The sequence below is a fragment of the Oncorhynchus mykiss genome, chromosome 22 (genome assembly GCF_057628025.1).
Source record: "Oncorhynchus mykiss isolate SJ-2025 chromosome 22, ASM5762802v1, whole genome shotgun sequence".
NCBI lineage: Eukaryota > Metazoa > Chordata > Actinopteri > Salmoniformes > Salmonidae > Oncorhynchus > Oncorhynchus mykiss.
In genome coordinates, this window is record NC_143043.1 from 57,166,593 (window position 1) to 57,193,695 (window position 27,103).

The window sequence follows — 27,103 nt, forward strand, 5'->3', positions numbered from 1 at the left end:
CAGAGTTGAGGAACAGGAGCAGAGAGGTGTTGTAACAGAGTTGAGGAACAGGAGCAGAGAGGTGTTGTAACAGAGTTGAGGAACAGGAGCAGAGAGGTGTTGTAACAGAGTTGAGGAACAGGAGCAGAGAGGTGTTGTAACAGAGTTGAGGAACAGGAGCAGAGAGGTGTTGTAACAGAGTTGAGGAACAGGAACAGAGAGGTGTTGTAACAGAGTTGAGGAACAGAGAGGTGTTGTAACAGAGTCGAGGAACAGGAGCAGAGAGGTGTTGTAGCAGAGTTGAGGAACAGGAACAGAGAGGTGTTGTAACAGAGTCGAGGAACAGGAGCAGAGAGGTGTTGTAGCAGAGTTGAGGAACAGGAGCAGAGAGGTGTTGTAGCAGAGTTGAGGAACAGGAGCAGAGAGGTGTTGTAACAGAGTTGAGGAACAGAGAGGTGTTGTAACAGAGTCGAGGAACAGGAGCAGAGAGGTGTTGTATCAGAGTTGAGGAACAGGAACAGAGAGGTGTTGTAGCAGAGTTGAGGAACAGGAACAGAGAGGTGTTGTAACAGAGTCGAGGAACAGGAACAGAGAGGTGTTGTAGCAGAGTTGAGGAACAGGAACAGAGAGGTGTTGTAACAGAGTTGAGGAACAGGAACAGAGAGGTGTTGTAACAGATTCGAGGAACAGGAACAGAGAGGTGTTGTAGCAGAGTTGAGGAACAGGAACAGAGAGGTGTTGTAACAGAGTTGAGGAACAGGAACAGGGAGGTGTTGTAACAGAGTTGAGGAACAGGAGCAGAGAGGTGTTGTAACAGAGTTGAGGAACAGGAACAGAGAGGTGTTGTAACAGAGTTGAGGAACAGAGAGGTGTTGTAACAGAGTTGAGGAACAGAGAGGTGTTGTAACAGAGTCGAGGAACAGGAACAGAGAGGTGTTGTAACAGAGTTGAGGAACAGGGAGGTGTTGTAACAGAGTCGAGGAACAGGAACAGAGAGGTGTTGTAACAGAGTTGAGGAACAGGAACAGAGAGGTGTTGTAACAGAGTTGAGGAACAGGAACAGAGAGGTGTTGTAACAGATTCGAGGAACAGGAACAGAGAGGTGTTGTAACAGAGTTGAGGAACAGGAACAGAGAGGTGTTGTAACAGAGTTGAGGAACAGAGAGGAGTTGTTACATAGTTGCCAGCACATCGTTTTTAAAAGGCCCCTTCTTTTGTTCTCCGCTCAGACGTCAACATATCCCAAGCTTTTAGTCGGCAGAGGAGATTTGAACCAAGAGGCCCTCTGGTGAGAAGTCGTTTTTACAACTTCATATATTAGATGTTGATGTAGTACCATGACCAGACTAAACTATTAGATGTTGATGATGTAGTACCATGACCAGACTAAACTATTAGATGATGATGTAGTACCATGACCAGACTAAACTATTAGATGATGTAGTACCATGACCAGACTAAACTATTAGATGATGATTATGTAGTACCATGACCAGACTAAACTATTAGATGATGTAGTACCATGACCAGACTAAACTATTAGATGATGATTATGTAGTACCATGACCAGACTAAACTATTAGATGATGTAGTACCATGACCAGACTAAACTATTAGATGATGTAGTACCATGACCAGACTAAACTATTAGATGATGATGTAGTTCCATGACCAGACTAAACTATTAGATGATGTAGTACCATGACCAGACTAAACTATTAGATGTTGATGTAGTACCATGACCAGACTAAACTATTAGATGATGATTATGTAGTACCATGACCAGACTAAACTATTAGATGATGTAGTACCATGACCAGACTAAACTATTAGATGATGTAGTACCATGACCAGACTAAACTATTAGATGATGTAGTACCATGACCAGACTAAACTATTAGATGTTGATGTAGTACCATGACCAGACTAAACTATTAGATGATGATTATGTAGTACCATGACCAGACTAAACTATTAGATGATGTAGTACCATGACCAGACTAAACTATTAGATGATGATTATGTAGTACCATGACCAGACTAAACTATTAGATGATGATGTAGTACCATGACCAGACTAAACTATTAGATGATGATGTAGTACCATGACCAGACTAAACTATTAGATGATGATGTAGTACCATGACCAGACTAAACTATTAGATGATGATGTAGTACCATGACCAGACTAAACTATTCGATGATGATGATGTAGTACCATGACCAGACTAAACTATTCGATGATGATGATGTAGTACCATGACCAGACTAAACTATTAGATGATGATGATGTAGTACCATGACCAGACTAAACTATTAGATGATGATTATGTAGTACCATGACCAGACTAAACTATTAGATGATGATGTAGTACCATGACCAGACTAAACTATTAGATGATGATGTAGTACCATGACCAGACTAAACTATTAGATGATGTAGTACCATGACCAGACTAAACTATTAGATGATGTAGTACCATGACCAGACTAAACTATTAGATGTTGATGTAGTACCATGACCAGACTAAACTATTAGATGTTGATGTAGTACCATGACCAGACTAAACTATTAGATGATGTAGTACCATGACCAGACTAAACTATTAGATGATGATGTAGTACCATGACCAGACTAAACTATTAGATGATGTAGTACCATGACCAGACTAAACTATTAGATGATGATGTAGTTCCATGACCAGACTAAACTATTAGATGATGATGATGTAGTACCATGACCAGACTAAACTATTAGATGATGATGTAGTTCCATGACCAGACTAAACTATTAGATGATGTAGTACCATGACCAGACTAAACTATTAGATGATGTAGTACCATGACCAGACTAAACTATTAGATGATGTAGTACCATGACCAAACTAAAATTTAGATGATGTAGTACCATGACCAGACTAAACTATTAGGTGTTGATGTAGTACCATGACCAGACTAAACTATTAGATGATGTAGTACCATGACCAGACTAAACTATTAGATGATGTAGTACCATGACCAGACTAAACTATTAGATGATGATGTAGTTCCATGACCAGACTAAACTATTAGATGATGATTATGTAGTACCATGAGCAGACTAAACTATTAGATGATGATGTAGTACCATGACCAGACTAAACTATTAGATGATGATGTAGTACCATGACCAGACTAAACTATTAGATGATGATGTAGTACCATGACCAGACTAAACTATTAGATGATGTAGTACCATGACCAGACTAAACTATTAGATGATGTAGTACCATGACCAGACTAAACTATTAGATGATGTAGTACCATGACCAGACTAAACTATTAGATGATGATGTAGTTCCATGACCAGACTAAACTATTAGATGATGATGATGTAGTACCATGACCAGACTAAACTATTAGATGATGATGTAGTTCCATGACCAGACTAAACTATTAGATGATGTAGTACCATGACCAGACTAAACTATTAGATGATGTAGTACCATGACCAGACTAAACTATTAGATGATGTAGTACCATGACCAGACTAAACTATTAGATGATGTAGTACCATGACCAGACTAAACTATTAGGTGTTGATGTAGTACCATGACCAGACTAAACTATTAGATGATGTAGTACCATGACCAGACTAAACTATTAGATGATGATGTAGTACCATGACCAGACTAAACTATTAGATGATGTAGTACCATGACCAGACTAAACTATTAGATGATGTAGTACCATGACCAGACTAAACTATTAGATGTTGATGTAGTACCATGACCAGACTAAACTATTAGATGTTGATGTAGTACCATGACCAGACTAAACTATTAGATGATGTAGTACCATGACCAGACTAAACTATTAGATGATGATGTAGTACCATGACCAGACTAAACTATTAGATGATGTAGTACCATGACCAGACTAAACTATTAGATGATGATGTAGTTCCATGACCAGACTAAACAATTAGATGATGTAGTACCATGACCAGACTAAACTATTAGATGATGATGTAGTTCCATGACCAGACTAAACTATTAGATGATGATTATGTAGTACCATGAGCAGACTAAACTATTAGATGATGATGTAGTACCATGACCAGACTAAACTATTAGATGATGATGTAGTATCATGACCAGACTAAACTATTAGATGATGATGTAGTACCATGACCAGACTAAACTATTAGATGATGATGTAGTACCATGACCAGACTAAACTATTAGATGATGATGTAGTACCATGACCAGACTAAACTATTAGATGATGTAGTACCATGACCAGACTAAACTATTAGATGATGTAGTACCATGACCAGACTAAACTATTAGATGATGATGTAGTTCCATGACCAGACTAAACTATTAGATGATGATGATGTAGTACCATGACCAGACTAAACTATTAGATGATGATGTAGTTCCATGACCAGACTAAACTATTAGATGATGTAGTACCATGACCAGACTAAACTATTAGATGATGATGTAGTTCCATGACCAGACTAAATTATTATATGATGATGTAGTACCATGACCAGACTAAACTATTAGATGATGATGTAGTACCATGACCAGACTAAACTATTAGATGATGTAGTACCATGACCAGACTAAACTATTAGATGATGTAGTACCATGACCAGACTAAACTATTAGATGATGATGTAGTACCATGACCAGACTAAACTATTAGATGATGTAGTACCATGACCAGACTAAACTATTAGATGTTGATGTAGTACCATGACAAGACTAAACTATTAGAGAATGTAGTACCATGACCAGAATAAAATATTAGATGATGTAGTACCATGACAAGACTAAACTATTAGAGAATGTAGTACCATGACCAGACTAAACTATTAGATGATGTAGTACCATGACCAGACTAAACTATTAGATAATGATGTAGTACCATGACCAGACTAAACTATTAGATGTTGATGTAGTACCATGACCAGACTAAACTATTAGATGATGTAGTACCATGACCAGACTAAACTATTAGATAATGATAAAGTACCATGACCAGACTAAACTATTAGATGATGTAGTACCATGACCAGACTAAACTATTAGATGATGATGTAGTACCATGACCAGACTAAACTATTAGATGATGTAGTACCATGACCAGACTAAACTATTAGATGATGATGTAGTTCCATGACCAGACTAAACTATTAGATGATGTAGTACCATGACCAGACTAAACTATTAGATGATGATGATGTAGTACCATGACCAGACTAAACTATTAGATGATGTAGTACCATGACCAGACTAAACTCTTTGATGATGATGTAGTACCATGACCAGGCTAAACTATTAGATGATGATTATGTAGTACCATGACCAGACTAAACTATTAGGTGTTGATGTAGTACCATGACCAGACTAAACTGTTAGATGATGATGTAGTACCATGACCAGACTAAACTATTAGATGATGTAGTACCATGACCAGACTAAACTATTAGATGATGTAGTACCATGACCAGACTAAACTATTAGATGATGATGTAGTACCATGACCAGACTAAACTATTAGATGATGTAGTACCATGACCAGACTAAACTATTAGATGATGTAGTACCATGACCAGACTAAACTGTTAGATGATGATGTAGTACCATGACCAGACTAAACTATTAGATTATTTAGTACCATGACCAGACTAAACTATTAGATGTTGATGTAGTACCATGACCAGACTAAACTATTAGATATGTAGTACCATGACCAGACTAAACTATTAGATGATGATGATGTAGTACCATGACCAGTCTAAACTATTAGATGATAATGTAGTTCCATGACCAGACTAAACTATTAGATGATGATGATGTAGTACCATGACCAGACTAAACTATTAGATATGTAGTACCATGACCAGACTAAACTATTAGATGATGATGATGTAGTACCATGACCAGACTAAACTATTAGATGATGATGTAGTACCATGACCAGACTAAACTATTAGATGATGATGTAGTACCATGACCAGACTAAACTATTAGATGATGTAGTACCATGACCAGACTAAACTATTAGATGATGTAGTACCATGACCATACTAAACTGTTAGATGATGATGTAGTACCATGACCAGGCTAAACTATTAGATGATGATTATGTAGTACCATGACCAGACTAAACTATTAGGTGTTGATGTAGTACCATGACCAGACTAAACTGTTAGATGATGATGTAGTACCATGACCAGACTAAACTATTAGATGATGTAGTACCATGACCAGACTAAACTATTAGATGATGATGATGTAGTACCATGACCAGACTAAACTATTAGATGATGTAGTACCATGACCAGACTAACCTGTTAGATGATGTAGTACCATGACCAGACTAAACTATTAGATGATGATGATGTAGTACCATGACCAGACTAAACTATTAGATGATGATGTAGTACCATGACCAGACTAAACTGTTAGATGATAATGTAGTACCATGACCAGACTAAACTATTAGATGTTGATGATGTAGTACCATGACCAGACAAATCTCCTGTGTGTTCCAGGTGAACTCTGAGTTCTACACGGGGTGGCTGGACCACTGGGGGGACCAGCATGCTCAGGTGGACACCCAGAAGGTCAGCAGGATGCTGGGGGAGATGCTCAGCATTGGGGCCAGCGTCAACATGTAGGTCCTCGAACCCTCTGTGTATGATAGAAGTGCCAAAGGTTTCATAAAAAAGGAACAATGTGATTGGTAAGGTGCCGTAGTAAGGAACAATGTGATTGGTAAGGAGCCGTAGTAAGGAACAATGTGATTGGTAAGGAGCCGTAGTAAGGAACAATGTGATTGGTAAGGTGTTGTAGTAAGGAACAATGTGATTGGTAAGGTGCCGTAGTAAGGAACAATGTGATTGGTAAGGTGCCGTAGTAAGGAACAATGTGATTGGTAAGGTGCCGTAGTAAGGAACAATGTGATTGGTAAGGAGCCGTAGTAAGGAACAATGTGATTGGTAAGGAGCCGTAGTAAGGAACAATGTGATTGGTAAGGTGCCGTAGTAAGGAACAATGTGATTGGTAAGGTGCCGTAGTAAGGAACAATGTGATTGGTAAGGTGCCGTAGTAAGGAACAATGTGATTGGTAAGGTGCCGTAGTAAGGAACAATGTGATTGGTAAGGTGCCGTAGTAAGGAACAATGTGATTGGTAAGGTGCCGTAGTAAGGAACAATGTGATTGGTAAGGTGCCGTAGTAAGGAACAATGTGATTGGTAAGGAGCCGTAGTAAGGAACAATGTGATTGGTAAGGTGCCGTAGTAAGGAACAATGTGATTGGTAAGGTGCCGTAGTAAGGAACAATGTGATTGGTAAGGTGCCGTAGTAAGGAACAATGTGATTGGTAAGGTGCCGTAGTAAGGAACAATGTGATTGGTAAGGTGCCGTAGTAAGGAACAATGTGATTGGTAAGGTGCCGTAGTAAGGAACAATGTGATTGGTAAGGTGCCGTAGTAAGGAACAATGTGATTGGTAAGGAGCCGTAGTAAGGAACAATGTGATTGGTAAGGTGCCGTAGTAAGGAACAATGTGATTGGTAAGGTGCCGTAGTAAGGAACAATGTGATTGGTAAGGTGCCGTAGTAAGGAACAATGTGATTGGTAAGGTGCCGTAGTAAGGAACAATGTGATTGGTAAGGTGCCGTAGTAAGGAACAATGTGATTGGTAAGGTGCCGTAGTAAGGAACAATGTGATTGGTAAGGTGCCGTAGTAAGGAACAATGTGATTGGTAAGGTGCCGTAGTAAGGAACAATGTGATTGGTAAGGTGCCGTAGTAAGGAACAATGTGATTGGTAAGGTGCCGTAGTAAGGAACAATGTGATTGGTAAGGTGCCGTAGTAAGGAACAATGTGATTGGTAAGGTGCCGTAGTAAGGAACAATGTGATTGGTAAGGTGCCGTAGTAAGGAACAATGTGATTGGTAAGGTGCCGTAGTAAGGAACAATGTGATTGGTAAGGTGCCGTAGTAAGGAACAAGCTAAATTAATAAGCTTTTTTAAATTTTGAATCATCTCACACAACATAACAAAAGCAGTTGTTCTATTCTCTCACTACAGGTATATGTTTGAAGGAGGGACCAACTTCGGCTACTGGAATGGTTGGTTTAATAGCCTGTATCAATATTTCCTTCATTAAGTCTCGTATACCAATCATTTAATACTGTCGAAGTATAACTTGTTGTTCCCTCATGTTAACCCTGTAGGATCAGCTGTTGTTGTGTTAACCCTGTAGGAGCAGCTGTAGTTGTGTTAACCCTGTAGGATCAGCTGTAGTTGTGTTAACCCTGTAGGATCAGCTGTTGTTGTGTTAACCCTGTAGGATCAGATGTATAACTGTTGTTGTGTTAACCCTGTAGGAGCAGATGTATAACTGTAGTTGTGTTAACCCTGTAGGATCAGCTGTAGTTGTGTTAACCCTGTAGGATCAGCTGTTGTTGTGTTAACCCTGTAGGATCAGATGTATAACTGTAGTTGTGTTAACCCTGTAGGATCAGCTGTAGTTGTGTTAACCCTGTAGGAGCAGCTGTAGTCGTGTTAACCCTGTAGGATCAGATGTAGTTGTGTTAACCCTGTAGGAGCAGCTGTAGTCGTGTTAACCCTGTAGGATCAGCTGTAGTTGTGTTAACCCTGTAGGATCAGATGTATAACTGTAGTTGTGTTAACCCTGTAGGATCAGCTGTAGTTGTGTTAACCCTGTAGGATCAGATGTAGTTGTGTTAACCCTGTAGGATCAGATGTATAACTGTAGTTGTGTTAACCCTGTAGGATCAGCTGTAGTTGTGTTAACCCTGTAGGATCAGATGTAGTTGTGTTAACCCTGTAGGATCAGCTGTAGTTGTGTTAACCCTGTAGGATCAGATGTATAACTGTAGTTGTGTTAACCCTGTAGAAGCAGCTGTAGTTGTGTTAACCCTGTAGGATCAGCTGTAGTTATGTTAACCCTGTAGGATCAGATGTATAACTGTAGTTGTGTTAACCCTGTAGGATCAGCTGTATAACTGTAGTTGTGTTAACCCTGTAGGATCAGATGTAGTTGTGTTAACCCTGTAGGATCAGATGTATAACTGTAGTTGTGTTAACCCTGTAGGAGCAGCTGTAGTTGTGTTAACCCTGTAGGATCAGATGTATAACTGTTGTTGTGTTAACCCTGTAGGATCAGATGTATAACTGTAGTTGTGTTAACCCTGTAGGATCAGCTGTAGTTGTGTTAACCCTGTAGGATCAGCTGTAGTTGTGTTAACCCTGTAGGATCAGATGTAGTTGTGTTAACCCTGTAGGATCAGCTGTAGTTGTGTTAACCCTGTAGGATCAGCTGTAGTTGTGTTAACCCTGTAGGATCAGATGTAGTTGTGTTAACCCTGTAGGATCAGATGTATAACTGTAGTTGTGTTAACCCTGTAGGATCAGCTGTAGTTGTGTTAACCCTGTAGGAGCAGCTGTAGTTGTGTTAACCCTGTAGGATCAGCTGTAGTTGTGTTAACCCTGTAGGATCAGATGTAGTCGTGTTAACCCTGTAGGATCAGATGTATAACTGTAGTTGTGTTAACCCTGTAGGATCAGATGCATAACTGTAGTTGTGTTAACCCTGTAGGAGCAGCTGTAGTTGTGTTAACCCTGTAGGATCAGCTGTAGTTGTGTTAACCCTGTAGGATCAGATGTATAACTGTAGTTGTGTTAACCCTGTAGGATCAGATGTAGTTGTGTTAACCCTGTAGGATCAGATGTAGTTGTGTTAACCCTGTAGGATCAGATGTATAACTGTAGTTGTGTTAACCCTGTAGGAGCAGCTGTAGTTGTGTTAACCCTGTAGGATCAGATGTATAACTGTTGTTGTGTTAACCCTGTAGGATCAGATGTATAACTGTAGTTGTGTTAACCCTGTAGGATCAGATGTATAACTGTAGTTGTGTTAACCCTGTAGAAGCAGCTGTAGTTGTGTTAACCCTGTAGGATCAGATGTATAACTGTTGTTGTGTTAACCCTGTAGGATCAGATGTATAACTGTAGTTGTGTTAACCCTGTAGGATCAGATGTATAACTGTAGTTGTGTTAACCCTGTAGGAGCAGATGTAGTTGTGTTAACCCTGTAGGATCAGATGTAGTTGTGTTAACCCTGTAGGATCAGATGTATAACTGTAGTTGTGTTAACCCTGTAGGATCAGCTGTTGTTGTGTTAACCCTGTAGGATCAGATGTATAACTGTAGTTGTGTTAACCCTGTAGGATCAGATGTAGTCGTGTTAACCCTGTAGGATCAGCTGTAGTTGTGTTAACCCTGTAGGAGCAGATGTAGTTATGTTAACCCTGTAGGATCAGATGTATAACTGTAGTTGTGTTAACCCTGTAGGATCAGATGTAGTCGTGTTAACCCTGTAGGATCAGCTGTAGTTGTGTTAACCCTGTAGGATCAGATGTATAACTGTAGTTGTGTTAACCCTGTAGGATCAGCTGTAGTTGTGTTAACCCTGTAGGAGCAGATGTAGTTATGTTAACCCTGTAGGATCAGATGTATAACTGTAGTTGTGTTAACCCTGTAGAAGCAGCTGTAGTTGTGTTAACCCTGTAGGAGCAGCTGTAGTTGTGTTAACCCTGTAGGATCAGATGTATAACTGTTGTTGTGTTAACCCTGTAGGATCAGATGTATAACTGTAGTTGTGTTAACCCTGTAGGATCAGATGTATAACTGTAGTTGTGTTAACCCTGTAGGATCAGATGTAGTCGTGTTAACCCTGTAGGATCAGCTGTAGTTGTGTTAACCCTGTAGGAGCAGATGTAGTTATGTTAACCCTGTAGGATCAGATGTATAACTGTAGTTGTGTTAACCCTGTAGGATCAGATGTAGTCGTGTTAACCCTGTAGGATCAGCTGTAGTTGTGTTAACCCTGTAGGATCAGATGTATAACTGTAGTTGTGTTAACCCTGTAGGATCAGCTGTAGTTGTGTTAACCCTGTAGGAGCAGATGTAGTTATGTTAACCCTGTAGGATCAGATGTATAACTGTAGTTGTGTTAACCCTGTAGGATCAGCTGTAGTTGTGTTAACCCTGTAGGATCAGATGTAGTCGTGTTAACCCTGTAGGATCAGCTGTAGTTGTGTTAACCCTGTAGGATCAGATGTATAACTGTTGTTGTGTTAACCCTGTACAAGCAGATGTATAACTGTAGTTGTGTTAACCCTGTAGGATCAGATGTATAACTGTAGTTGTGTTAACCCTGTAGGAGCAGCTGTAGTTGTGTTAACCCTGTAGGATCAGATGTATAACTGTTGTTGTGTTAACCCTGTAGGAGCAGATGTATAACTGTAGTTGTGTTAACCCTGTAGGATCAGATGTAGTCGTGTTAACCCTGTAGGATCAGCTGTAGTTGTGTTAACCCTGTAGGAGCAGATGTAGTTATGTTAACCCTGTAGGATCAGATGTATAACTGTAGTTGTGTTAACCCTGTAGGATCAGATGTAGTCGTGTTAACCCTGTAGGATCAGCTGTAGTTGTGTTAACCCTGTAGGATCAGATGTATAACTGTAGTTGTGTTAACCCTGTAGGATCAGCTGTAGTTGTGTTAACCCTGTAGGATCAGATGTAGTTGTGTTAACCCTGTAGGATCAGATGTATAACTGTTGTTGTGTTAACCCTGTAGGATCAGATGTATAACTGTAGTTGTGTTAACCCTGTAGGATCAGATGTAGTTGTGTTAACCCTGTAGGATCAGATGTATAACTGTAGTTGTGTTAACCCTGTAGGATCAGATGTAGTTGTGTTAACCCTGTAGGATCAGATGTATAACTGTAGTTGTGTTAACCCTGTAGGATCAGATGTAGTTGTGTTAACCCTGTAGGATCAGATGTAGTCGTGTTAACCCTGTAGGAGCAGATGTATAACTGTAGTTGTGTTAACCCTGTAGGATCAGCTGTAGTTGTGTTAACCCTGTAGGATCAGATGTATAACTGTAGTTGTGTTAACCCTGTAGGATCAGATGTATAACTGTTGTTGTGTTAACCCTGTAGGAGCAGCTGTTGTTGTGTTAACCCTGTAGGAGCAGCTGTTGTTGTGTTAACCCTGTAGGAGCAGCTGTAGTCGTGTTAACCCTGTAGGATCAGCTGTATAGCTGTAGTTGTGTTAACCCTGTAGGAGCAGCTGTAGTTGTGTTAACCCTGTAGGATCAGCTGTATAACTGTAGTTGTGTTAACCCTGTAGGATCAGATGTATAACTGTTGTTGTGTTAACCCTGTAGGATCAGATGTATAACTGTAGTTGTGTTAACCCTGTAGGATCAGCTGTATAACTGTAGTTGTGTTAACCCTGTAGGATCAGATGTAGTTGTGTTAACCCTGTAGGATCAGCTGTATAACTGTAGTTGTGTTAACCCTGTAGGATCAGATGTAGTTGTGTTAACCCTGTAGGATCAGCTGTAGTTGTGTTAACCCTGTAGGATCAGCTGTATAACTGTAGTTGTGTTAACCCTGTAGGATCAGCTGTAGTTGTGTTAACCCTGTAGGATCAGCTGTAGTTGTGTTAACCCTGTAGGATCAGATGTATAACTGTAGTTGTGTTAACCCTGTAGGATCAGCTGTAGTTGTGTTAACCCTGTAGGATCAGCTGTAGTTGTGTTAACCCTGTAGGATCAGCTGTAGTTGTGTTAACCCTGTAGGATCAGCTGTAGTTGTGTTAACCCTGTAGGATCAGCTGTATAACTGTAGTTGTGTTAACCCTGTAGGATCAGATGTATAACTGTAGTTGTGTTAACCCTGTAGGATCAGCTGTTGTTGTGTTAACCCTGTAGGATCAGATGTATAACTGTAGTTGTGTTAACCCTGTAGGATCAGCTGTATAACTGTAGTTGTGTTAACCCTGTAGGATCAGCTGTAGTTGTGTTAACCCTGTAGGATCAGATGTAGTCGTGTTAACCCTGTAGGATCAGATGTAGTTGTGTTAACCCTGTAGGATCAGATGTATAACTGTAGTTGTGTTAACCCTGTAGGATCAGATGTATAACTGTTGTTGTGTTAACCCTGTAGGATCAGATGTATAACTGTAGTTGTGTTAACCCTGTAGGATCAGCTGTAGTTGTGTTAACCCTGTAGGATCAGATGTAGTTGTGTTAACCCTGTAGGATCAGATGTATAACTGTAGTTGTGTTAACCCTGTAGGATCAGCTGTAGTTGTGTTAACCCTGTAGGATCAGATGTAGTCGTGTTAACCCTGTAGGATCAGATGTAGTTGTGTTAACCCTGTAGGATCAGATGTATAACTGTAGTTGTGTTAACCCTGTAGGATCAGCTGTAGTTGTGTTAACCCTGTAGGAGCAGCTGTAGTTGTGTTAACCCTGTAGGATCAGCTGTAGTTGTGTTAACCCTGTAGGATCAGCTGTAGTTGTGTTAACCCTGTAGGATCAGATGTATAACTGTAGTTGTGTTAACCCTGTAGGAGCAGCTGTAGTTGTGTTAACCCTGTAGGATCAGCTGTAGTTGTGTTAACCCTGTAGGAGCAGATGTAGTTATGTTAACCCTGTAGGATCAGATGTATAACTGTAGTTGTGTTAACCCTGTAGGATCAGCTGTAGTTGTGTTAACCCTGTAGGATCAGATGTATAACTGTAGTTGTGTTAACCCTGTAGGAGCAGCTGTAGTTGTGTTAACCCTGTAGGAGCAGCTGTAGTTGTGTTAACCCTGTAGGATCAGCTGTAGTTGTGTTAACCCTGTAGGAGCAGATGTAGTTATGTTAACCCTGTAGGATCAGATGTATAACTGTAGTTGTGTTAACCCTGTAGGATCAGCTGTTGTTGTGTTAACCCTGTAGGATCAGATGTAGTTGTGTTAACCCTGTAGGATCAGATGTATAACTGTAGTTGTGTTAACCCTGTAGGAGCAGCTGTAGTTGTGTTAACCCTGTAGGATCAGATGTAGTTGTGTTAACCCTGTAGGATCAGATGTAGTTGTGTTAACCCTGTAGGATCAGCTGTAGTTGTGTTAACCCTGTAGGAGCAGCTGTAGTTGTGTTAACCCTGTAGGAGCAGATGTAGTTGTGTTAACCCTGTAGGATCAGCTGTAGTTGTGTTAACCCTGTAGGATCAGCTGTTGTTGTGTTAACCCTGTAGGATCAGATGTATAACTGTAGTTGTGTTAACCCTGTAGGATCAGCTGTTGTTGTGTTAACCCTGTAGGATCAGATGTATAACTGTAGTTGTGTTAACCCTGTAGGAGCAGATGTATAACTGTAGTTGTGTTAACCCTGTAGGATCAGATGTATAACTGTTGTTGTGTTAACCCTGTAGGATCAGATGTAGTTGTGTTAACCCTGTAGGATCAGATGTAGTTGTGTTAACCCTGTAGGAGCAGATGTATAACTGTAGTTGTGTTAACCCTGTAGGAGCGGACCATGATAACAGGTTTAGGTCGGTAGTGACCAGTTATGACTACAACGCCCCTCTGTCTGAGGCAGGAGACCCTACAGAGAAACTACTGGCCATACGGGACACCATCAGCAAGGTAACAACCCTTAACCTGTCCTAACCCAGTAGAGAATATACTGGCCATACGGAACACCATCACCATGGTAACAACCCTTAACCTGTCCTAACCCAGTAGAGAATATACTGGCCATACGGAACACCATCAGCAAGGTAACAACCCTTAACCTGTCCTAACCCAGTAGAGAATATACTGGCCATACGGAACACCATCACCATGGTAACAACCCTTAACCTGTCCTAACCCAGTAGAGAATATACTGGCCATACGGAACACCATCAGCAAGGTAACAACCCTTAACCTGTCCTAACCCAGTAGAGAATATACTGGCCATACGGAACACCATCAGCAAGGTAACAACCCTTAACCTGTCCTAACCCAGTAGAGAATATACTGGCCATACGGAACACCATCACCATGGTAACAACCCTTAACCTGTCCTAACCCAGTAGAGAATATACTGGCTATACGGGACACCATCACCATGGTAACAACCCTTAACCTGTCCTAACCCAGTAGAGAATATACTGGCCATACGGAACACCATCACCATGGTAACAAGCCTAACCCTTAACATGCCCTAACCCAGTAGAGAATATACTGGCCATACGGAACACCATCACCATGGTAACAACCCTTAACCTGTCCTAACCCAGTAGAGAATATACTGGCCATACGGAACACCATCACCATGGTAACAACCCTTAACCTGTCCTAACCCAGTAGAGAATATACTGGCCATACGGGACACCATCACCATGGTAACAAGACTGGAACAAACCCACAGGACTCAGTTCATCTTAGGTTATGTCCCAAATGGCACTCTATGCCCTATATAGTGCACTACTTGACCAAGACCCATAGTGCTCTAGTGTATTATATAGGGCATACTAGGATGCACGGGCTCTGGTCAAAAGTATCACACTATATAGAGAGGCATTTGATGACATATATGGTATTGATGACATGTATGTTGTATGTTAATACTGGCTATATTTTCCCCTTTCTAGTTCAGAGACATCCCTGTGGGTCCCATGCCCCCAGCCTCTCCCAAGATGGCCTATGGCTTTGTGACTCTGACAATGGTATGGGCTTATTTACAGCATACTTGTTACAGCATACTTTACTACCAGGACCCAGCCTTATTACAGCATACTTTACTACCAGGACCCAGCCTTGTTATAGCATACTTTACTACCAGGACCCAGCCTTGTTATAGCATACTTTACTACCAGGACCCAGCCTTGTTATAGCATACTTTACTACCAGGACCCAGCCTTATTACAGCATACTTTACAACCAGGGCCCAGCCTTATTACAGCATACTTTACTACCAGGACCCAGCCTTATTACAGCATACTTTACTACCAGGACCCAGCCTTATTACAGCATACTTTACTACCAGGACCCAGCCTTATTACAGCATACTTTACAACCAGGACCCAGCCTTATTACAGCATACTTTACAACCAGGGCCCAGCCTTGTTATAGCATACTTTACTACCAGGACCCAGCCTTATTACAGCATACTTTACAACCAGGGCCCAGCCTTATTACAGCATACTTTACTACCAGGACCCAGCCTTATTACAGCATACTTTACAACCAGGACCCAGCCTTATTACAGCATACTTTACAACCAGGACCCAGCCTTATTACAGCATACTTTACAACCAGGACCCAGCCTTATTACAGTATACTTTACAACCAGGACCCAGCCTTATTACAGCATACTTTACAACCAGGACCCAGCCTTATTACAGCATACTTTACAACCAGGACCCAGCCTTATTACAGCATACTTTACAACCAGGACCCAGCCTTATTACAGCATACTTTACAACCTGGACCCAGCCTTATTACAGCATACTTTACTACCAGGACCCAGCCTTATTACAGCATACTTTACAACCAGGACCCAGTCTTATTACAGCATACTTTACTACCAGGACCCAGCCTTATTACAGCATACTTTACTACCAGGACCCAGCCTTATTATAGCATACTTTACTAGCAGGACCCAGCCTTATTACAGCATACTTTACAACCAGGACCCAGCCTTATTACAGCATACTTTACTACCATCAACCACCACAGTGCCTTATTACAGCACTAGAGTGTGGCCACTTGGAGACACCAGTTAGTCCTCTCACTAACCCCCAGTCTGGAGAGGTGTGTGGCCACTTGGAGACAGCAGTAAGTCCTCTCACTAACCCCCAGTCTGGAGAGGTGTGTGGCCACTTGGAGACACCAGTTAGTCCTCTCACTAACCCCCAGTCTGGAGAGGTGTGTGGCCACTTGGAGACACTAGTAAGTCCTCTCACTAACCCCCAGTCTGGAGAGGTGTGTGGCCACTTGGAGACACCAGTTAGTCCTCTCACTAAACCCCAGTCTGGAGAGGTGTGTGGCCACTTGGAGACAGCAGTAAGTCCTCTCACTAACCCCCAGTCTGGAGAGGTGTGTGGCCACTTGGAGACACCAGTTAGTCCTCTCACTAACCCCCAGTCTGGAGAGGTGTGTGGCCACTTGGAGACACCAGTTAGTCCTCTCACTAACCCCCAGTCTGGAGAGGTGTGTGGCCACTTGGAGACAGCAGTAAGTCCTCTCACTAACCCCCAGTCTGGAGAGGTGTGTGGCCACTTGGAGACACCAGTTAGTCCTCTCACTAACCCCCAGTCTGGAGAGGTGTGTGGCCACTTGGAGACAGCAGTAAGTCCTCTCATTCAACCCCTTGTCATAGTTTTTTCTTATGTTGTACCTACCCCACATATTCTGGTCATGTTACTGAATGTATCCAGAGTATTTTCAGATTCCGTTATCAACAAATGTGACAAAGTACAGTAAATGTAAAATGCACATAAAATCAACAGTGTGATGTGTGGAAGCAAGTCTTGTTTGGATTCCTCACTTTAGTGTAATCAGTATATTCCGCCAAAAGCGAACAAGAAACTGCTCACCCTGAGGTGGGGCTCCTAGGAGCCGGGGACTTTAATGCAGGGAAACTTCAATCCGTTTTACCAAATCTCTATCAACATGTTAAATGTGCAAACAGAGGGGGGAAAAAAACTCTGGACCACCTTTACTCCACACACAGAGAGACGCGTACAAAGCTCTCCCTCTAGACCACCTTTACTCCACACACAGAGAGACGCGTACAAAGCTCTCCCTCTAGACCACCTTTACTCCACACAGAGAGACGCGTACAAAGCTCTCCCTCTAGACCACCTTTACTCCACACAGAGAGACGCGTACAAAGCTCTCCCTCTAGACCACCTTTACTCCACACAGAGAGACGCGTACAAAGCTCTCCCTCTAGACCACCTTTACTCCACACACAGAGAGACGCGTACAAAGCTCTCCCTCTAGACCACCTTTACTCCACACAGAGAGACGCGTACAAAGCTCTCCCTCTAGACCACCTTTACTCCACACAGAGAGACACGTACAAAGCTCTCCCTCTAGACCACCTTTACTCCACACAGAGAGACGCGTACAAAGCTCTCCCTCTAGACCACCTTTACTCCACACAGAGAGACGCGTACAAAGCTCTCCCTCTAGACCACCTTTACTCCACACACAGAGACGCGTACAAAGCTCTCCCTCTAGACCACCTTTACTCCACACACAGAGACGCGTACAAAGCTCTCCCTCTAGACCACCTTTACTCCACACAGAGAGACGCGTACAAAGCTCTCCCTCTAGACCACCTTTACTCCACACACAGAGACGCGTACAAAGCTCTCCCTCTAGACCACCTTTACTCCACACAGAGAGACGCGTACAAAGCTCTCCCTCTAGACCACCTTTACTCCACACACAGAGAGACGCGTACAAAGCTCTCCCTCTAGACCACCTTTACTCCACACAGAGAGACGCGTACAAAGCTCTCCCTCTAGACCACCTTTACTCCACACACAGAGACGCGTACAAAGCTCTCCCTCTAGACCACCTTTACTCCACACACAGAGACGCGTACAAAGCTCTCCCTCTAGACCACCTTTACTCCACACACAGAGACGCGTACAAAGCTCTCCCTCTAGACCACCTTTACTCCACACACAGAGACGCGTACAAAGCTCTCCCTCACCCTCCATTTGGCAAATCTGACCATAATTCTATCCTGTTAGCACAGACAGGAATATGTTCCGGGATTCTTCCTATGGCATTGAGGAGTACAGCACATCAGTCACTGGCTTCATCAATAAGTGCATCGATGACATCATTCCCACAGTGACCGTACATACAGTTGTGGCCAAAAGTTGAGAATGACACAAATATTAATTTCCAAAGTTTGCTGCTTCAGTGTCTTTAGATATTTTTGTCAGATGTTACTATGGAATACTGAAGTATAATTACAAGCATTTCATAAGTGTCAAAGGCTTTTATTGACAATTACATGAAGTTGATGCAAAGAGTCAATATTTGCAGTGTTGACCCTTCTTTTTCAAGACCTCTGCAATCCGCCCTGGCATACTGTCAATTAACTTCTGGGCCACATCCTGACTGATGCAGCCCATTCTTGCATAATTAATGCTTGGAGTTTGTCAGAATTTGTGGGGTTTTGTTTGTCCACCCACCTCTTGAGGATTGACCACAAGTTCTCAATGGGATTAAGGTCTGGGGAGTTTCCTGGCCATGGACCCAAAATATCGATGTTTTGTTCCCTGAGCCACTTAGTTATCACTTTTGACTTATGGCAAGGTGCTCCATCGTGCTGGAAAAGGCATTGTTCATCACCAAACTGTTCCTGGATGGTTGGGAGAAGTTGCTCTCGGAGGATGTGTTGGTACCATGCTGTGTTCTTAGGCAAAATTGTGAGTGAGCCCACTCCCTTGGCTGAGAAGCAACCCCACACAAGTGAGCCCACTCCCTTGGCTGAGAAGCAACCCCACACATGTGAGCCCACTCCCTTGGCTGAGAAGCAACCCCACACATGTGAGCCCACTCCCTTGGCTGAGAAGCAACCCCACACATGAATGTTCTCAGGATGCTTTACTGTTGGCATGACACAGGACTGATGGTAGCTCTCACCTTGTCTTCTCTGGACAAGCTTTTATCCGGATGCCCCAAATAATCAAAGGGGATTCATCAGAGAGAAAATGACTTTACCCCAGTCCTCAGCAGTCCAATCCCTGTACCTTTTACAGAATATCAGTCTGTCCCTGATGTTTTTCCTGGAGAGAAGTGGCTTCTTTGCTGCCCTTCTTGACACCAGGCCATCCTCCTAAAGGTCTTCGCCTCACTGTGGGTGCAGATGCACTCACACCTGCCTGTTGCCAATCCTGAACAAGCTCTGTACTGGTGGTGCCCCGATCCCGCAGCTGAATTAACTTTAGGAGACAGTCCTGGCGCTTGCAAATAAATTCATTAAAAATCCTACAATGTGATTTTCCGGATTTTTTTCTAATTTTGTCTGTCATAGTTGCAGTGTACCTATGATGAAAATGTCAGGCCTCTCATCTTTTTAAGTGGGAGAACTTGCACAATTGGTGGCTGACTAAATACTTTTTTGCCCCACTGTATGTATGTATGTATATATATATATATATATATGTTTGTTTTATCTACCAAAGAAATGTGTGGATGACCTGCAGGTTGTAAACCAATGCCCTAAGAGAAATAAATCGCAGTACAACATGATGTATGACTTCAACGTCTGCTCTGTTTGGTAGGTAGGGAACCTCAGCAGCCTGTTGGACACGCTGTCACCTCAGGGTCCTGTCCGGTCACTGTACCCTCTGTCTTTTGAAGAGATGAAGCAGGTAGGTCTCTATCCTGGGAAACCATCTGGTATAGTTATGGAAGGTAGGTCTCTATCCTGGGAAAGCATCTGGTATAGTTATGGAAGGTAGGTCTCTATCCTGGGAAAGCATCAGGTATAGTTATGGAAGGTAGGTCTCTATCCTGGGACACCATCTGGTATAGTTATGGAAGGTAGGTCTCTATCCTGGGACACCATCTGGTATAGTTATGGAAGGTAGGTCTCTATCCTGGGAAAGCATCAGGTATAGTTATGGAAGGTAGGTCTCTATCCTGGGACACCATCTGGTATAGTTATGGAAGGTAGGTCTCTATCCTGGGACACCATCAGGTATAGTTATGGAAGGTAGGTCTCTATCCTGGGACACCATCTGGTATAGTTATGGAAGGTAGGTCTCTATCCTGGGACACCATCTGGTACAGTGCCTTGCGAAAGTATTCGGCCCCCTTGAACTTTGTGACCTTTTGCCACATTTCAGGCTTCAAACATGAAGATATAAAACTGTATTTTTTTGTGAAGAATCAACAACAAGTGGGACACAATCATGAAGTGGAACGACATTTATTGGATATTTCAAACTTTTTTAACAAATCAAGAACTGAAAAATTGGGCATGCAAAATTATTCAGCCCCCTTAAGTTAATACTTTGTAGCGCCACCTTTTGCTGCGATTAGAGCTGTAAGTCGCTTGGGGTATGTCTCTATCAGTTTTGCACATCGAGAGACTGACATTTTTTCCCATTCCTCCTTGCAAAACAGCTCGAGCTCAGTGAGGTTGGATGGAGAGCATTTGTGAACAGCAGTTTTCAGTTCTTTCCACAGATTCTCGATTGGAGTCAGGTCTGGACTTTGACTTGGCCATTCTAACACCTGGATAAGTTTATTTTTGAACCATTTCATTGTAGATTTTGCTTTATGTTTTGGATCATTGTCTTGTTGGAAGACAAATCTCCGTCCCAGTCTCAGGTCTTTTGCAGACTGCATCAGGTTTTCTTCCAGAATGGTCCTGTATTTGGCTCCATCCATCTTCCCATCAATTTTAACCATCTTCCCTGTCCCTGCTGAAGAAAAGCAGGCCCAAACCATGATGCTGCCACCACCATGTTTGACAGTGGGGATGGTGTGTTCAGCTGTGTTGCTTTTACGCCAAACATAACGTTTTGCATTGTTGCCAAAAAGTTCAATTTTGGTTTCATCTGACCAGAGCACCTTCTTCCACATGTTTGGTGTGTCTCCCAGGTGGCTTGTGGCAAACTTTAAACAACACTTTTTATGGATATCTTTAAGAAATGGCTTTCTTCTTGCCACTCTTCCATAAAGGCCAGACTTGTGCAATATACGACTGATTGTTGTCCTATGGACAGAGTCTCCCACCTCAGCTGTAGATCTCTGCAGTTCATCCAGAGTGATCATGGGCCTCTTGGCTGCATCTCTGATCAGTCTTCTCCTTGTATGAGCTGAAAGTTTAGAGGGACGGCCAGGTCTTGGTAGATTTGCAGTGGTCTGATACTACTTCCATTTCAATATTATCGCTTGCACAGTGCTCATTGGGATGTTTAAAGCTTGGGAAATCTTTTTGTATCCAAATCCGGCTTTAAACTTCTTCACAACAGTATCTCGGAACTGCCTGGTGTGTTCCTTGTTCTTCATGATGCTCTCTGCGCTTTTAACGGACCTCTGAGACTATCACAGTGCAGGTGCATTTATACGGAGACTTGATTACACACAGGTGGATTGTATTTATCATCATTAGTCATTTAGGTCAACATTGGATCATTCAGAGATCCTCACTGAACTTCTGGAGAGAGTTTGCTGCACTGAAAGGGGCTGAATAATTTTGCACGCCCAATTTTTCAGTTTTTGATTTGTTAAAAAAGTTTGAAATATCCAATAAATGTCGTTCCACTTCATGATTGTGTCCCACTTGTTGTTGATTCTTCACAAAAAAATACAGTTTTATATCTTTATGTTTGAAGCCTGAAATGTGGCTAAAGGTCGCAAAGTTCAAGGGGGCCGAATACTTTTGCAAGGCACTGTATAGTTATGGAAGGTAGGTCTCTATCCTGGGACACCATCTGGTATAGTTATGGGAGGTAGGTCTCTATCCTGGGACACCATCTGGTATAGTTATGGAAGGTAGATCTAAGAAACAATTCACATTGTTTTAACTTTACTTAATGTGTTTAATGTTGTACCTATTCTGTTGGTTAGTACTATGGCTTCATGCTGTACCGGACCAAGCTGCCCAGGGACCTGCCAGAAGACACACCCCTAATCTCTCCTCTGAATGGGGTTCATGACCGGGCATATGTCTCCGTCTGTGGGGTAGGTGTCTATCTGTGGGGTAGGTGTCTGTCTGTCCGTGGGGTAGGTGTCTGTCTGTCCGTGGGGTAGGTGTCCGTCCGTCTGTGGGGTAGGTGTCCGTCTGTCCTGAATGGAGTTTATGACTGGGCATGTCTGTCTGGGGTAGATGTTTGTCCATGGGGTAGGTGTCCATCTGTCCTGAATGGGGTTCATGACCGGCCATAGGTGTTTGTCTGTCTTAATGGGGTAGGTGTCTGTCTGTCTTAATGGGGTAGGTGTCTGTCTGTCTTAATGGGGTAGGTGTCTGTCTTGTCTTAATGGGGTAGGTGTCTGCCTTGTCTTAATGGGGTAGGTGTCTGCCTTGTCTTAATGGGGTAGGTGTCTGTCTATCTTAATGGGGTAGGTGTCTGTCTGTCACACCACTAGTGCTGTCCTCGTCTGGTCATTCAGACGGTGCCCCTACTGGTGGTGGAAAACGTATGTATGTATGTGTACATTTAATTTTGCAACGTGAGCGGTGGTCAGAATGTCAGGCGCGGTTCCAGAATCTTACATAAGTATTCAATGTTGTACAGAGATTGTGTGATGGTCAGCATGTTGTAGAGGTTGTGTGATGGTTTTGTCCTGTGCATGTTGTACAGAGGTTGTGTGATGGTTTTGTCCTGTCAGCATGTTGTACAGAGGTTGTGTGATGGTTTTGTCCTGTCAGCATGTTGTACAGAGGTTGTGTGATGGTTTTGTCCTGTCTGCATGTTGTACAGAGGTTGTGTGATGGTTTTGTCCTGTCAGCATGTTGTACAGAGGTTGTGTGATGGTTTTGTCCTGTCTGCATGTTGTACAGAGGTTGTGTGGTGGTTTTGTCCTGTCTGCATGTTGTACAGAGGTTGTGTGATGGTTTTGTCCTGTCTGCATGTTGTACAGAGGTTGTGTGATGGTTTTGTCCTGTCAGCATGTTGTACAGAGGTTGTGTGATGGTTTTGTCCTGTCTGCATGTTGTACAGAGGTTGTGTGATGGTTTTGTCCTGTCTGCATGTTGTACAGAGGTTGTGTGATGGTTTTGTCCTGTCTGCATGTTGTAGAGGCTGTGTCCTGCTCCTATACAGGTGTTCCAGGGGCTGCTGGAGAGAGACACGACTCTGGTGATGAACCTAACAGGGAAGCAGGGGGACCAGGTTGATGTTCTAGTAGAGAACATGGGACGAGTCAACTTTGGCAGCAAGATCAACGACTTCAAGGCAAGTCTAGCACTCAGGCTAAGGAATGGACTTACAGTTGAGCACCAACAGTCTGGCACTCAGGCTAAGGAATGGACTTACAGTTGAGCACCAACAGTCTGGCACTCAGGCTAAGGAATGGACTTACAGTTGAGCACCAACAGTCTGGCACTCAGGCTAAGGAATGGACTTACAGTTGAGCACCAACAGTCTGGTACTCAGGCTAAGGAATGGACACACAGTTGATTTGTCGGTCATGTCTGTGTTTTGCAGGGCCTGTTGAGTAACCTGATCCTTGGTAAAGATGTGCTGACAGATTGGCAGATCTACCGTCTGGACATTGATGGAGCCATCGCCTCCGGATGGCCCCAGTCAGGCCAGCGACGCTCCCCGCCCAACCCAGTCAGAGGGCCCTCAGATGGGCCAGTCTTCTACCAGGGCACCCTGCCTCCCAACGGTCTGGCCTGGGACACCTTTCTCCGGCTCAATGAATGGACCAAGGTGAGGACATAATCAATACTGAGTCTTTTTACCATCTGGCTCACTAAGTACAGAAATACTAGTGTAGTACTTATCCAATATGGAGATCGATGAACACAATGGCTCTCGGAAGAACAAGAGTCAAACAGGCATGTGTTCACTATGAGTTCCTTCTTGGGGTCAAATCCAAAACTGAGACCGTCTCCCCTCTGCTCCCAGGGACAGGTGTGGATCAACGGGGTGAACCTGGGCAGGTACTGGCCTAAGAGAGGTCCCCAGCAGACCCTGTACGTCCCGGGGCCCCTGCTCAGCCCCACCCAGCCCAACAACATCACAGTCCTGGAGCTAGAGAGGGCCCCTCCTCACACCAGGGTCCTCTTCATGGACCGGCCTCAGCTCGACAGCACTGCTGGCAAGACATCACAGCTACAGGCCACAGACAGACAGACATGACATCACAGCTACAGGCCACAGACAGACAGACATGACATCACAGCTACAGACAACAGACATGGCATCACAGCTACAGATCACAGACAGACATGACAGCTACAGATCACAGACACATGACATCACAGCTCCAGATCACAGACAGACATGACATCACAGCTACAGATCACAGACAGACATGACATCACAGCTACAGATCAGACAGACATGACAGCTACAGATCACAGACAGACATGACATCACAGCTACAGATCAGACAGACATCACAGCTCCAGATCACAGACAGACATGACATCACAGCTACAGATCACAGACAGACATGACATCACAGCCACAGACAGCAAGTCATTACCTCAGAGAATCAGTTTCTTCATAGTTGACACACAGAGACGACAGCCAGCCAATCAATCAATCCCTCCGAATAAGTCTCTGTCCAACCACTTATCTGCAGCATGAGCTAATACACTCCAATCGTCTATCAATCAATGTATGAGTAGCATATCCTGTATCAATTCACTTCAGCACTCGTTTCTACGGACTTCCGTCTATAACAAATGAAACAACCTCTGAGCCAGACTTTCAGTTTCTGTTCCTCGGTCTCTGCTGCATCTGATCTGTTTAAAGGCAACTTAAGGTTTGGTTTTCAGTGTTGAGCTCACGCAGGTATGAATAAATAGATGACAGTATTATGGTAATCATTGTTTGGACATGATTTAATAACATGAGTTGCTGTGCTTCTGTCAGATACTGTCCGTTTTGGCACGTTACTATATACCTATTTTCATAAAAACACTGTGTACATGAATAAACAGTTTCATCATCACATGTACAGCTGAATTAATATGGTTTATTATTCCATTCCACACCAACAGTGATTTCATTTGACACCGGTTCAGACCCGGTTCAGACCCGGTTCAGACCCGGTTCAGACCCCAGCTCTGCCTCCTTTCCTGAAACGATCAGCTCCATTTAAAAGGCAACCTGCTTTCACGGTAAACGCTGCATGTTCAAGGCTCAAATCGGAAAATGACCTTTCAGATTTCCAACGGTGCTACAAGGCAGATCTTCTGAGATAAACTGAATCGTAACAAAGCTGCTCGTCTCGGAGTCACCAGGTCCAGTTTTCATCTAAAGTTATCCATCTGGATTTTGGCCTATTTGATGGGATTAAATGCATAGAATATAATGAATAGAACAGGAGTCCCCATTCGTATGTTATATTAATTATATTTCTGTGCATTTTAATCCTATCAGATGGGCAACATCAAGATCACTGGGCCCTGCAGATTGACTGAGGTCTGTGGCTTGGCTTAGTAAGGTCTCTGGGTCTGCGTGCTCTGTCCCCACCAACCAATAGATTAGTAGGCCTGAGGCTTCTATAGTGAAGTGGCAACAGTATGGTAGGGTTGTGGCGGTAGCAACATGAAAGTCAGTTTCCTGCCCTGCTCCTGTTAGCCACATTAGCCTTGCGGTGCTCCTGGACACAGCGAGGGGTGCAGAAGCTGAAGTCTAGGTACTGAAACGGAACCTTTCCCACCAGGGACTCCCCACACTGCCAACACCGCCTGGTAGAGAGGAGAGAACATGGAGTTAGCTAGAAAAACACTAGACTCCTAGATGATACTGTACCAACAGGACACTAGACTCCTAGAGGATACTGTATACGACAGGACACTAGACTCCTAGAGGATACTGTATACGACAAGACACTAGACTCCTAGATGATACTGTATACGACAGGACACTAGACTCCTAGAGGATACTGTATACGACAGGACACTAGACTCCTAGAGGATACTGTATATGACAGGACACTAGACTCCTAGATGATACTGTATACGACAGGACACTAGACTCCTAGATACTGTATACGACAGGACACTAGACTCCTAGATGATACTGTATACGACAGGACACTAGACTCCTAGATGACACTGTATACGACAGGACACTAGACTCCTAGATGATACTGTACCAACAGGACACTAGACTCCTAGATGATACTGTACCAACAGGACACTAGACTCCTAGAGGATACTGTATACGACAGGACACTAGACTCCTAGAGGATACTGTATATGACAGGACACTAGACTCCTAGAGGATACTGTATATGACAGGACACTAGACTCCTAGATGATACTGTACCAACAGGACACTAGACTCCTAGATGATACTGTATATGACAGGACAGAACACTAGACTGCTAGATGATACTGTACCAACAGGACACTAGACTCCTAGATGATACTGTATATGACAGGACACTAGACTCCTAGATGATACTGTATAGGACAGAACACTAGACTCCTAGATGATACTGTACCAACAGGACACTAGACTCCTAGATGATACTGTACCAACAAGACACTAGACTCCTAGATGATACTGTATATGACAGGACACTAGACTCCTA

The 27,103-nt window shown here is 43.0% G+C and overlaps 2 protein-coding genes across 7 annotated transcripts in view; one reads left to right on the forward strand and one right to left on the reverse strand.

The window, feature by feature from the left end:
- glb1l (galactosidase, beta 1 like) overlaps positions 1 to 25,516 on the forward strand; it is a 46,435-nt gene extending 20,919 nt beyond the window's left edge. Inside the window, exons 7-16 of one of the 3 annotated variants that reach the window (XM_036959520.2) lie at positions 1,209 to 1,267; positions 6,530 to 6,651; positions 8,073 to 8,113; positions 14,379 to 14,497; positions 15,490 to 15,564; positions 20,152 to 20,241; positions 22,451 to 22,564; positions 23,647 to 23,778; positions 24,031 to 24,258; positions 24,457 to 25,516. In XM_036959520.2, the coding sequence (XP_036815415.2) occupies positions 1,209 to 1,267; positions 6,530 to 6,651; positions 8,073 to 8,113; positions 14,379 to 14,497; positions 15,490 to 15,564; positions 20,152 to 20,241; positions 22,451 to 22,564; positions 23,647 to 23,778; positions 24,031 to 24,258; positions 24,457 to 24,690 (1,214 nt within the window). In that variant the 3' untranslated portion in view covers positions 24,691 to 25,516. Of the gene's footprint in view, positions 1 to 1,208; positions 1,268 to 6,529; positions 6,652 to 8,072; positions 8,114 to 14,378; positions 14,498 to 15,489; positions 15,565 to 20,151; positions 20,242 to 22,450; positions 23,149 to 23,186; positions 23,363 to 23,646; positions 23,779 to 24,030; positions 24,259 to 24,456 lie in introns of those variants that run through there. The other 2 variants (XM_090216360.1, XR_016490709.1) reach the window with 2 other exon arrangements.
- ankzf1 (ankyrin repeat and zinc finger peptidyl tRNA hydrolase 1) overlaps positions 25,383 to 27,103 on the reverse strand; it is a 43,770-nt gene continuing 42,049 nt past the window's right edge. For all 4 annotated transcript variants that reach the window (XM_090216356.1, XM_090216359.1, XM_090216357.1 and 1 more), the window contains one exon: positions 25,383 to 26,252. In XM_090216356.1, coding sequence (XP_090072482.1) covers positions 26,117 to 26,252 — 136 coding nt within the window. In that variant the 3' untranslated portion in view covers positions 25,383 to 26,116. The remainder of the gene's footprint in view (positions 26,253 to 27,103) is intronic.